Source organism: Montipora foliosa, chromosome 1 (assembly GCF_036669935.1).
Source record: "Montipora foliosa isolate CH-2021 chromosome 1, ASM3666993v2, whole genome shotgun sequence".
NCBI classification, from domain to species: domain Eukaryota; kingdom Metazoa; phylum Cnidaria; class Anthozoa; order Scleractinia; family Acroporidae; genus Montipora; species Montipora foliosa.
Window position 1 is genome coordinate 31,590,233 of NC_090869.1, and position 12,844 is coordinate 31,603,076.

General features: G+C 40.3%; 1 protein-coding gene across 1 annotated transcript; it reads right to left on the reverse strand.

Annotated features, from left to right (window-relative positions):
• Positions 1 to 3,417: 3,417 nt before the first annotated feature.
• LOC137996612 (procathepsin L-like) lies at positions 3,418 to 11,320 on the reverse strand. Its single transcript, XM_068842112.1, has 5 exons — positions 11,052 to 11,320; positions 8,453 to 8,678; positions 7,567 to 7,839; positions 4,749 to 4,881; positions 3,418 to 3,691 (listed from the first exon to the last, which is right to left on the reverse strand). Exons 1-5 carry the CDS (start codon positions 11,238 to 11,240, stop codon positions 3,502 to 3,504), a joined length of 1,011 nt encoding a protein of 336 aa, XP_068698213.1. The 5' UTR covers positions 11,241 to 11,320; the 3' UTR covers positions 3,418 to 3,501.
• Positions 11,321 to 12,844: the final 1,524 nt, after the last annotated feature.

Below are 12,844 nucleotides of genomic sequence, written 5' to 3' on the forward strand. Positions count from 1 at the left end.
GCAGTTCCTAACGCGAAATTATATTTTTCAGGCGACGTCTCTTAGCTTTCCTCGCTGTTCTTGCTTAGGATCCTCATAGAATAGATGCCTGACACGGCAACAAACAAAAGGTCTTTCGTCTTGGCAGGAAAAGGCTCTGATGAGTATTTCCACCGAAACAAAAGAAAACGTGTACATGATAATAGAGCTCAATTCCCGGAGGATTAGTTGGGTACACCAACATGGCTGCTGTTCCCGATGATTTATCAGGTATACCAACGTGACGTCACGCTAAAACACTCTCTGGGTGACATTAAAGATATATTCGCTGTAACAAACTAAGACGATCCAAGTCAAAGTTTTGCAGTGAACGAGACTCACTTCTTTTACAAAGTATTGTGTGCACATTTTCAGTCACGAAAACGAGGTGGAATTAATAATCCCAAAAACCGCCAGGACATACGTTAATTTATGTTTTGAAGTAACTTTTTCATTCGCGTGTTCGGGGCCAGTATCGAGGCATCAGTTTGCAATAAGGGAGTAACTGACTGGCCACACCTCTATGCCGTGCATACAATTTTGTTATTAAGGACGTTAAGGGTTATTGATGACCACTCGCTTCCGTACACAGCAATAGGCTGGACCTCCCAGTCCTTTAGGTGACTCATTTTTTGTGTGTGCCGTGATTTTATTACGATCACGCGCTTGTCTTGAGATCATATCATTATAAATATACAAATAATTCATGACCTGTTATCGTATCAGATCACACATATTTATTATTTTTTACTTTATTTACTTATTTATTTATTTATTCATTTATATTTTTCTTACATTTCATTAACATCAAAGACAAAGAAAAACAAAAAATATCCATATAGCTCCCATTTTGACACTATCCTAAACGTGGACAACAATCCCTGAACGACGTTCTTTTCGAAAAATAATCTGACCGCAAGTTTGGAGGTAAAATCGTTGAAGGATAGTTCCTTATTCGATAATCTTGTGACTATTATTGACGTAGTATTTGGCGACCAAATATAGGTATCACTGTATTTTGTGCTTAATTCCTTGCCAAAGACAACTTAAATTGAAGAGAGTGAGAAGAAGGTGCCATTTTCTCCGTTTAACCATTTTACCACTTCTTCAGATCACACGTGTACATCTTCACAGATCAATCTGAAAAGGGCGGAGCATTCTGTTGTCGGACTGTGAGGAAATCGAGGTCGGACACACAAACAAGTGAAATACACTGAATTATTAATGAAAATATAAAGACCAGGCCAATCAATGAATAAAATTTCTCAGTTGCGCAATAAACGAAATGGCATATCCCCACTCCCCCTTTTTCACACCAGTTAAAAACATATGCCCCAACTTTTAGGACAGAAGAGACTAATAAACAATGAGCCAGTGAGTCTGTGTATTTTGCTTGAGTTTTTGCTTGCATCGCTAGTTTAAACTTGCCCCTGCTATACAAGTAAAATGTTTCAGTAATTTAGCTGTTAGATTCAACTGTCTCTCGACAGATCGACTCAGTCCTCCCTTATTAAGCCCTCGAGCAGGCGCGCCAGCTATGTTCTCAGGTCACGCAAGCAACTCAACCACTATCCTAACCTGCGTAGTAGGCAGTTAGGTGAATTTAAGAAGCTTCTTTCCACCGGGGTTGACTTTCGAGTGATCGCTTGAATGTAAATGGTCACGCGAAAAGCAAGCGAAGGGGGAAGGGACGAGGAGAAGGAGCGAGAAACCGACTGCAATCAACCCCATTAGGTATACTATGGGACATTAGTCCCCTTTTAAGTCGCCTTAAGTTGCCTTAAGTCGCCTTAATTCCATAAACGCAACACACTTTAAATTGGCCTAAAACAGTTGAGACAGTGAGTCAATAAAGTAGTAGCAGATCAAGGGAGGCATCTTAATGTAATTGTCTCTTGGTTTATTTCCAAAAAAAGAATAATGGGTGGGGGAGGGGGTTGCCTCCCGATTCCCATTTGAAAGCTGCTGATGAGCCTGGTGAACTCCCGCCGTAGCACATAGGAGAGGCCAGAACACGCAAGAGGACATGCAGCAGAGATAAGTGTTTGCAGGAATCATGTAAGTCCTGATTAAACATCTGTGGCAAGCCTTTTTTTAACTTTGCCTTGCAACATGTAGCTCTAATGGAGACACCGCAAGCAAGATTGTCGTCTCTACACATTTTATTTTTGGAATGATATTATGCCATTTGCTTGTTACAAAAACAAGTATTAAAGGCGGAACAATACCCCGCAACACTTGCTATTCTGCGTAGCTCTTACAAATGGCTACGCAGAAATGTGTTTGATATATCAATATTCAGACATGACTACGAGGCTTTATGGTTAAATTTGAATATTATTTTGTTCAGAAATCAGAACTGAGCCGTGAAATATGACCACAATATCTCGTAGCCATGCCTGAATATTGATAAAACGAACTCCGTCCCGGAAATAAAATACCGTCGATTATGAAGCCTAAAAAACGCTCAATTTAACGTTCATTCAATAAAATGAATAAAACTGAATACTCTGGTGTATTCTTGTGCGTTTTGGTGCTTATTTTACCGTTTCGGGAATTCCGTGTTTTCACTGTCCTAAGAGGAAGGCAGCACACTAAGATTTCGACCGTAAGCTCGCGTAGTCAGCTCAGAGGCGGTTTGCGCCTCGAAAATCCATCCCAGCCGCGATTTTTTTCACGCAAAGTTAAAGACCCCATCATTTGCGAACCTTGGTGAATGTTTCTTCCGATTCCAAGATAGGTGATCATTTTAACAGCTGATGATTTTAAAATGGTCACGGAGCTTGGGTCCGAGGTCAAATTAACTCCACTCGATGAGGTACAGTTATTTCATGTACAACACTTACCCCATCCCCACAGCGTCACTCGTAACAATGGAGCTGTTTGAAAGGGAGCAGCAAATTTTGACAGAAGGGCAGATTTTTAGTTGTGACAATTTATCAGCCAATCAGGAACAATATTTTCTCCGTCCGTGGGGGAACGGAGGTTTCGGAAATGTTGAGGGGTTGATTGCAGCCGGTTTCTCACTCCTTATCCTCGGCACCTCTCCCCTCGCGTTCTCGTTTGACTTCGGTCTAAGTTTTCGCGCGGCCCAAAAAAAATTCGCCAAATCACCTGCCACGTAGGCTACCACTATCCCAGGGTTTTTTTCCCGTCCGCCCTCCCCCAGCTAAAAAGCCCTGGGGACGAAGGCAGCAAGCAGCCTTGCGTTTCATCATTTTCGCGAAAAACTGGAGAACCTGGTTTCAAGTCATCCCCAATTTGAATTATAGGTTAAAAATCTAAAAAAGAATAATGAAGTGATAATGAGGAAATAATGAAAGGAACTCGCATTTGGAGAAGAGTATCTGGATAACAGTTGTTGGTTGCGACATATGTATACATACAAACTCAGACCACTCAATTCCTTTCCACTTTATTTAGAAAGCAACCATTTTCAGAGTACTAAGCGAGATGACACAACGTTGTATCATGGCTGCAAAATTACACCAGTGGATAGCTGGCGCTGGTTGCGATTCCACATTGGTTATTTTTGTTCCGTGACATCATAATGTAGCCTTCCATTCCCCAGCTTGTCCCCCAGGAATTTTTCACCAGCCAGTATTCCTTGCCTTGGTAGGTTCCATATCCAACGACGAGAACACCATGGTCAAGTTGGGTGCTGCTACAAGACCTATTTGAGGAATAGAGAAAAAAATTCTTACGGTTACTTTTGCTGACATTATGCCTGATACCTTGAACAGTACCAGGTCGAGAAACAACTTATATCCATAATTTTTTATACAGCAGGTTTAAAAATTGGTAGCGGAAGCTGATGTGGACCTTAAAGTCCCTATTAAACTCGTTTTTTAATTTTTCGTTTAATTATGTATAGTGTCTGGAGTTATGTACTTGTAAAATTCTCCCCTCGTAGCGTATGCACGCGTTTAGTGGGCCTTTGATTTAAGGCAGTGGCTATTCGTACGGGACCCGTACACCGACCTATATTTGCTATTCATCATGACGAGAGTCTTCTTAGAATGATTATGAACGACATAGCCACGCAGTTATTGGAGCTAACCTTGTAAAATGGGTGCTTATTTAGACTTAAATACTGTTTATCAGCGCTATTTGAAATGGGTGCATAGACTTAAATGCGAGAAATCACAAGGCAGGTCAGATGGCCAGTAACATCGAACGAAGGAGGTAGTTTGTGAAAATAAACCGGCATCAATACTGTCGTTTGATAGCTGAAATGTATATGACAGAATTAAAGACGAGCTAAGACTTTCCAAGTGTTATTGAACCTGTAATAATTCTTCTAAGAAGACGTCCCTATGAATAACGAATATAGGTCGGTGTACGGGTCCCGTACGAATTCTGTACTGGGCATACGGTGAGTCTATATTAATAAATTGGTCAAATTTGTAACATTGTAAATAGGGCGTAAGTCGATCATACACGCAGTTCTCAAAACACGTGAGAGAAGTTGTGAGTGACCATAATTCTTTGCGAATAAGCGCGCGCATTCCGAGAACATGGCGAATTTTGTTGTTTCGATCTAAGATAATCGAGATAGACAGCTACGATGGTGTTTTACTCTTAAACGAGCACGGTGGCCTATATTTTTTATTTCAAGATCAACGCTAACATTGCATTCTTCATTGATGATGTCCACATCTTTATGCACATGATCAAATATATGACTAATGGAAGACCAAGTTTCACTTTCTCTGAGTGGATTAACTTACGGATTATCATACACTCCTCTGCTGTAGAACTGGAATGACATGTGACTGGCATCAATCGCCACAGAGATCGGGCCGACTGTTGCGGTGGCGGACTGAAGATCATTCTCGCTTCCTTGAGTGATATCTACGTATCCTGTGGCGAAAAAAGAAAGTGTTGAAGATAATTTAGACGAAAAAAAAAAATCATTCACCAGTTCTTTCACGGGAACGAATGAGCCAAACAAACTGACCTGCTCCTAGCTGAGTGGCTTCGTAGCTCAGTTGGTAGAGCATTGCATCGGCATCACAGAGGTCATAGGTTCAAATCCCGTTGGAGCAACCTGAATTTTTCAGGTGTCTATATAGGCCATTTCGAATTTACGCAGGGAACCGGGGCGAGTTTCAAATTTGAACCAATCGAGAAACTGACACCATCACATGAAATATAACATAAGGGGCTAGGTCACGCTGTTTTAGGTAATTTTGGTTAATTTTGTTAATTATGAGCTCTAAACGTCAAGTTGGCAGAGCAAGAGTCTTTCATTTGCAAAATCACGGCCAAATAACAACTGAGAATGATTTTCCAGCTTTGTAAATGACATTTTGGTATCGACGGATATAAATTTGAAAAAAGGTGGGCCGACATTTTTCAAATTTACCCAAATTCAATCTATTTCAACCCTCTCCAGTTTTTTCCATCGATGTCCCTCCTTGGCTTCCCTGTGGTTTTTTAGAGTTCTTCTATAGTTTTGAACAGTTATTTTAATATTTTAGTTAATTCTGTGACCAATCGATCAGTGCTGATCTGGCCATCTGTCCACGTTTGATGCCTTTAGGTCGAACAAAGACCAAGTTGCGGACTTAAAAATCCATACAAACGTCTCTAATTTTGAGCCTGCGTCCCCCAAAACCATATAAACTCCTAAATTATTTTACAATTTCTGTAATATTCATAATAATAGGCAAACAAAGTGATTTTCACGTTACCTATTTGCAAATAGTAGGTCCATGACAGGATTTTTCACTTTTCCCAAATCTGATAAATTTTTTTAAGAGTTCACGTGGTTTTGGGGGGACGCAGCCTCAAAATTATAGACGTTTGTATTGATTTTAAACAAGTCCGTAACTTGGTCTCTGTTCGACCTAAAAGCATCAATTGAAACTTGGACAGATGGCCAATCTCAATAGAGTGGTAAAGTGTGACGTCACAAATATTTAAAATTAGGAAATTATGGGATTCATGAAGATCTTCAGAAACTACATGATGAAGAATGGCCATTTGCCAAAAATTAGCATCTTATTGCGGTTTGGGGATGAGATATTGGCCCTTTCATGCTACAGTGACCCCATACAAATCCTTATAATTTTGTCTTTGTTCTAAACGGTTTAGAACCAAGACAAAATTACAAGGATTTGTATGGACTTACTGAAGCATGGAAGGGCTAATATCTTACCCCCATATTGCAACCATATGCTGATTTTTGGCAAGCGGCCATTCTTGATCATGTACTTTCAGAATATCTCAGTAAATCTCATAATTTCATAAATTTAGTTTTTGTGACGTCATCACTTTACCACTCTATTTGTTATCTATCATGTGATGATGTCAATTTATCGATTGGTTCAAATTTGAAACTCGCCCCAGTTCCCTACGCAATTCCGGAATGGCCTATAATGAGACAATTGCTTAAATTGTCCAGTCAAGTGCGAGGATCACTTCTATCTTTCGTACGGCTTGACTAGTGTTAGTGCCTTTTCCTTTTTTTTTCATGCAAGTTGCCTGTAAACGTACGGTAATACGAGCAACAAAAACGTCCAACTTGTCTCACAACATTGCTGCGAAACTAGTCGAAAAGCGATGTTGCGCGTTTTGCATCCCACACACCTGTCTCGCAGCTGAAAAAAAAAATGTGTTGCAAGTTGCTGCAGCGTGTTGCAGAAATCAGAATAGACCTTTACTTTCTGCAACACGCTGCAGAAACCTGCAACACACTTTTTTTTGTTGCGAGGCAGGTTGTGCGTGGGATGTAAAACGCGAAACATTTTTAGACAAGTTTGGCAGCAATGTTGCTAGACAAGTTGGACGTTTTTGTTGCTCGTATTACCGTACCTTAACTTCGAAAGTAAATGGACATCTCATTAGTGGTGTTTCATCAAGGCAATTAATCGTCTGAAGGTCAAAATAGGTACTAGAATTGTGTTCGTTTGATGAAAACGAATACGTATCGACTTTTCCGTGGTATAACCGCGTTTACTGGTTATAGTATTCAAGTAAATTCGAAATAGTCTTTGTCCTGTGCAGTGTAAAGTGAGCAATTTAGCTTCCAAGGTTCAACAACAATAACTTTTAAATAGGGATCTGAACTTATGCCCAAAAAGACACGAAATTAGATGCAAGTCGGATTTTGATGTCCAACACGAAGTATCTGTCCTCTTTAAGTCTAAGCATAGACCGTATTCATAAATGGCGGCCAAGAACTATTTTTCTTTTGTCTTTGTTCTAATCATCCTCACTAGCCGCACTTTGGAGCAAAAGTTCTTTTAAATTTGTTCGTGCTAACGAGGTTATGGTGAGAATGATTAGCATAAAGACAAAAGAATAATTTCTTGGCCACCCTTTATGAATACGGTCTATTTGCTACTCATTTCCGACAATAAGGTAAGGGTATAAGGGTGAGCGTTAGTTTTAATTTGGTGAGGGTAAATGTAGCTGTTTATCTTAGTTGAGGCCTGGAGTTTTTGGGGGACGTTGATTGTGTTGGGGAGAAGAGAAAGGGGACACTTCGTGACGCTTGTTAAAATCGTCCTGCATCTAATTACGTGCGCTCCTATGTCTAACCCGAGTCTGTAGCTCCGACGTCCTCAGCTCGAAATCGGCAACGTCCGTCGACACCTTCATACGGATAACTAGCTTCGGTATCGATTCCACCGTTGGCTTTGATATATCTGAAGGAATCATCCATAAGTCCCCCTTCGCAGCCTTGGTTGCCGTAACTTCCGGAGCAATCAACGAGGTTCTGTTCACTGAGAGAGACAAGTCGTCCTGTTTTCTTAAAGTGTTGTCCTTCCAGTGATCCTGTTGAACTAAAAGCCCAACAAGATCCACATTGACCTGCATAAGAGTAATATATTGTATCACTATCCAAGAATTTTAAGGCCAGGGAAGAGGATAACGAAAAGCACTGTTTCGCAAGAAGTGAATACTGATTTATATGGTATTTATCTGTACAGCTGAAGTGTGCAATCTTGCTTAGCCAGCGTTCCCGCACAAAACAGGAGAACTTTGGCGTGGCCAGAAGCAGAGCAATCTTTCGGATCTCTTCCTTCCAAAAAGAACGCTTTCTGCGAAGGCCAGCGCGTGGGATGATGGGAGTGGGAAAGCGCATTCAGAACATGGAATGAGATAATGTAAACAAAGCTTGTTTTTTAAAATAAAAATCTAACTTTTTACTTGATTTTGTCGAGCTCGGTTAGCAGCCATTACTTTTTCTTGTCACCTTACATGGAAAGCATGTGGGGCAAATTTCACAAAAAGGGAGTCGAAGCGTTCCTTTCCAACTCATTCTCGAGACTCCGGTTTTATGATAATCATATAGTATCAACCGGCTTTGAATTAGCCTCCTTCGAGACATTCTTTTGGCTCGTCACGCAATCTTTCCTCGGCAAGGAGAGAAAAGATTGCCTGACTTTGTAGCTGCTTGCAGATTTGTTCAGGTAAAGGATACCTTGATTTTTAACTGGAGTGACGTAGCCCTCTTTCCTCCAATCGACCTCAGCAGGTAACGTCACGTGACTAAGTGGCAAGTAAGTGGAGCCGTTTCGCCTTGTTTCCTTGAAATAGTGGCGTCGTGTTCCCAAGTAAATGAAACGGTATTCATTTTGAGTGAGGTCTCCGAACTGGTTCATAGCCAAGACATGTGAGCGACCTTGAGAATTGTACTTCGTAATTTTCTGTTTTAAAAATAAGCAGATCGTTTAATATAACATGGTCCGGTTGTTCAAAAGCCGATTAACGGTAATCCCAGATCAAAAATTAAACAACGAGTTTATTTCTCTACTCCCAAATGTTGTTCAACGCTGATATTCGGCAAACATTTGCATTAGAAGAAGAAAGAAATAATTACGAAGAAGTGATTTTGAAAAACATTCATTTAACTACAAAAAAGAAAGAGATAATATATATATTTACACATGCTAAAAGATATTAAAAACGTTGTCGAAAAAGCATGACGTTTCGACGTTGGCTAAACATCAATAGGGACCATAGGCCACTTCGAAAAATATCATAACACTCTTTGTTTGTCCCCCCAAATTTTGCATAAGCATTGTTTCCAGTTTCTCTTGGGACTTACAATGGTCCCAGGAGGACGATTACGAGCACGTGGACTCCGTACTGAGCATGCGCATTTTTCGAGGTGCGCGTGCTCAGAACGGAAGACTCAAACTCGTAGTCGTTCTCGTCCTGCGATCTAAAAGTTGCCATCATCAAGTCAAGGTTCAACCTCGTTTCCAGGGTCTCTTTGTCGATGAGGAGACAATGAAGACCCTGGGAACGAGGTTGGTCAAGATTGTTTGAAAATACTAAGAGAACAATAGCTGATGAGAAGGTATAGTACAAGAAAGGAACAACGAAAATGAAACAAAACGTTTGGCACGTATAGAGACCGTCTGGATATTTGAAATTAGGCTTGAGAGAGCATTCCATAGACCAAGCAATCAAATCTGCCCTGCCACTTTCTTAAGACTTTAAATTGATTTTCTTCCAAAAGATTTTTCCTACAGTGAACTTCCAAAAAATATCCTCCAATTGCCGAATTTTTGATTTCAGCAATGCGTTGGTGAAGGTATCGGGCTGTATACCCAATATAATCTGCACCACACAGATCACATTTAAAAATAGTAAACAATATATTGTTGATTTAACAATGACTTGATTTCTTTGGGTTTAATGGGACATAGTTTTTCAGTGAGTGATTAAGATCTTGCCCCAATGTTTTGCTCACCTCGAAAACCGGTTGTATTGTGAAACCAATACATGTATTATGACTGCGATCGCGTAAGTGTTTCCGGACCGCACTGGCAGTCACTTGTCACAAATTGCATTCTAAGTATTCATTTGCCTTGACTATCCTGTTAGCCTAATTTATTCTACTATCAACATGCAACTTCGTTTTGCATAATGCCTCAGAAAAATGGGCGGTAAAAAACACCAATGACAGTAGAACAATGGGAATATTAATTAGTCAAGGGCACCCAACGAGCAAATTAAGCCAAAAGCCTTTGAGAGACATTTCCAGGCTCCTTGTATTGTATGAAGACTGTCTAAAGAGATGTTTTAATCGTGGCTCGCGCGTGCACATTTTCCCGCGCTTTGAGTCGGATACGTGTAATATTACTCCCAGTTTTGATTTGTAAATGGAAAACGCCCAGAGTCTCAAGCCTAATTTTAAATATCCAGACGGACTCCATACGTGCAAAACGTTTTGTTTAACTTTCATTCTGGTCTCTTTCTTGTACTATAGGGGTGGCGAATGGTAAATGCGAGACTTTGCGAGACGGCGAGACCAGCGTTTTTCTTTGCGAGCCCGAGGCATTTTGACTTTTTAGATTGCGAGACCGAGACTTCAAAGTGTTTGACACCTTTATATAAAAAATGAGACTGCGAGACGCAGATAACCGCTCAAAAAACGAGACTGCGAGACCCGTGAGATTCGACTAAAATTTTGCGAGACCCAGAGTTTTTGATGAACCATTCGCCACCCCTTACTATGCCTTCTTATCAGCTAGTGCTAAAATGAGCGCACCGTCGGATTCCTGGGAGAGTACTCTCTAGAGAGTAAAGGAACTTCCGACGTTAAATAACGTGTACCTTTACCTTTACCTAGGTAAATCCTGCATGCCGTGACTGGAGTGAATTGGCAAGGCTGGTGCTGACGTGACAGTCCGGCGACCATGAAAATAGCCATGCTTGATTAGGGTCGTGAGGTCAAGTCGTTTTCTTGAAAGAAGCTTCGGGTTCAACTAGTAACAACTTACATTGTCTCAACGGAGGTAACCGAGCTGCCGCCCTGCCGCCTCTAAATTACTCTCAGAAACTTCCATCAAATTTTGATATGTTCTTGGCAGCATTTAAAAAAATTGTGAAGTGCCGGTTAGGCCAGTCAGCTTGCAAGAGTACAATTAAAAAATCTTCCTTATTTTTGGGCTGATCGTGTTGAACGTATTCGTAGGCCTGCACTGACCGAACGAGAAGTTAAAATTGATTTAACCATCCTAAAACACAACCACATTGAAAATCGGTCATGATGATGTCTCAATTCTTACCTTCAAGTTGTCTCTCCATATGGCTCTCCTGGCGTTTTCCTCAGACTGTGTCTTATAAGACTTATTATAAAAAGCTTTCCACGCTCTCCACTGAGCATCGTCACCTCCATTGAGGACAAAACCGCTAGTTAAGGCCAAACAGCACAAGAAGGCAAGACATCCCTTCATTTTGCTTTTGGTTTTGTGCATATGAAACTCCAGCGAGACTTCTCCCTTCTAGCGCCGGCGATGGTGTGGAGAAAATTACAACTAGGCAGTGTTTATATAGAGTGATTACAGATCACAAGACTTTGCAGTGATCTCTTTGACACAATAGCGAGGTCTATCAAGTTATTCCGCAACATGACTGAATCCATTGAGATGACAATAGGTTGTTGACCTTACTGCTTGTCATTGAAAACGCGCACATTTGTGGACAGACAAGTCAGGGCAAATCTGATTGTCATAAAATCATGTTTTAAATGAATAATAAGGGTCAAATGTCCAAATTATGAAGGCCGGGTTATTTCTAATATTGCTGATGCCACCGATTATTTTCCTGGTATGAAGTACAGTTCACATTTGCACTCATTCATTGCAATTATTTTGTGCAAATAGCGACTTCTTTTTCCCTCTCAGTCAGCATTTTTTAACCAGCTGGATGTATCTAAAAAAGATCAAAATCTGATCTATTTGTATTCATAAAAGATGACAATGCATTTCTATTCGTGGTCAATTGTAACAAAACACATTGTTTTTCACTCTGAACTCTCGCCAAACACACGCAAAAACGAATCTCTCGCAAAAATAGATTTTTAATTCAAATAGTGAAAATAGCAACGTTTTTTCGATTTCCTGCTGAGAAAAACATGTCTGTGCATCCGATGACCTTTTTGGTAAGTATCAGATATATGGCTGACCCGTCTTCTGACAAATTTACTATTATCTAGGTTTGTAAACGTAGATTCAACTTTTCAGCTTACGTAATGGTGAGTTGGAGCTCCACCCTCCCTCCCCATCCCACCAATTTTCCTAACACAAATGATGACGGTGCCATTCTCTATTTTCGAATTCCCCATAATACACTTTGTTTGCCCCCCAAATTTTGCATAAACCATTGTTTTCAAATGCTCTTGGGAATATGCAGTGTCCCCAAGAGCATTTGAAAACAATAGGTTATGCAAAATCTGAGGGGCAAACAAAGTGTATTATGGGGAATTCGAAAATAGAGAATTGTTGATTTAGCAAATAGTTTTAGTCTTTGGATGTTAATATAATTTCAAACAACTGATCGACCACTTTTTTAGACGCATCTCTTTGATACAAAACTATCTGCTTCAAAATGATGCATTCATAGTAGAGATCAGTTTTAGATATAGCAAAACGTCTTGCCCCATTTTTCGATCCCACATTTTGGTTCAATTGTGATGACAAAACATGACGATGCACTTTGTTGATCCCCTTTACGTTAATCCGACTGGTTTGCAAGCACGTTTGTTTTCACCTCTCCATTGCGATCGCAGCCCCACAAGCTTTTAGCTTTGAATTTAATATCGTGTATAAATAAAGGTTGTATTGTATTGCATAATAATTTAGCCAAAACCCGCTAAAACAAATACATCACAAAAATGCGGTGAAAAATAAGTATTGTGGACAGACTGTGCGTCTGAGTGATCTTGCGCAGCACAAATGAAATTATACAACACTGTAAGCCAAACTAAGTGCAGACACTTTTTTGGAACAGTTTCTCGAGTTCTTATCGAGTCAAACGCATTTTTGTACAGCACTTATCACTTGAAGGTCACGAACCATTT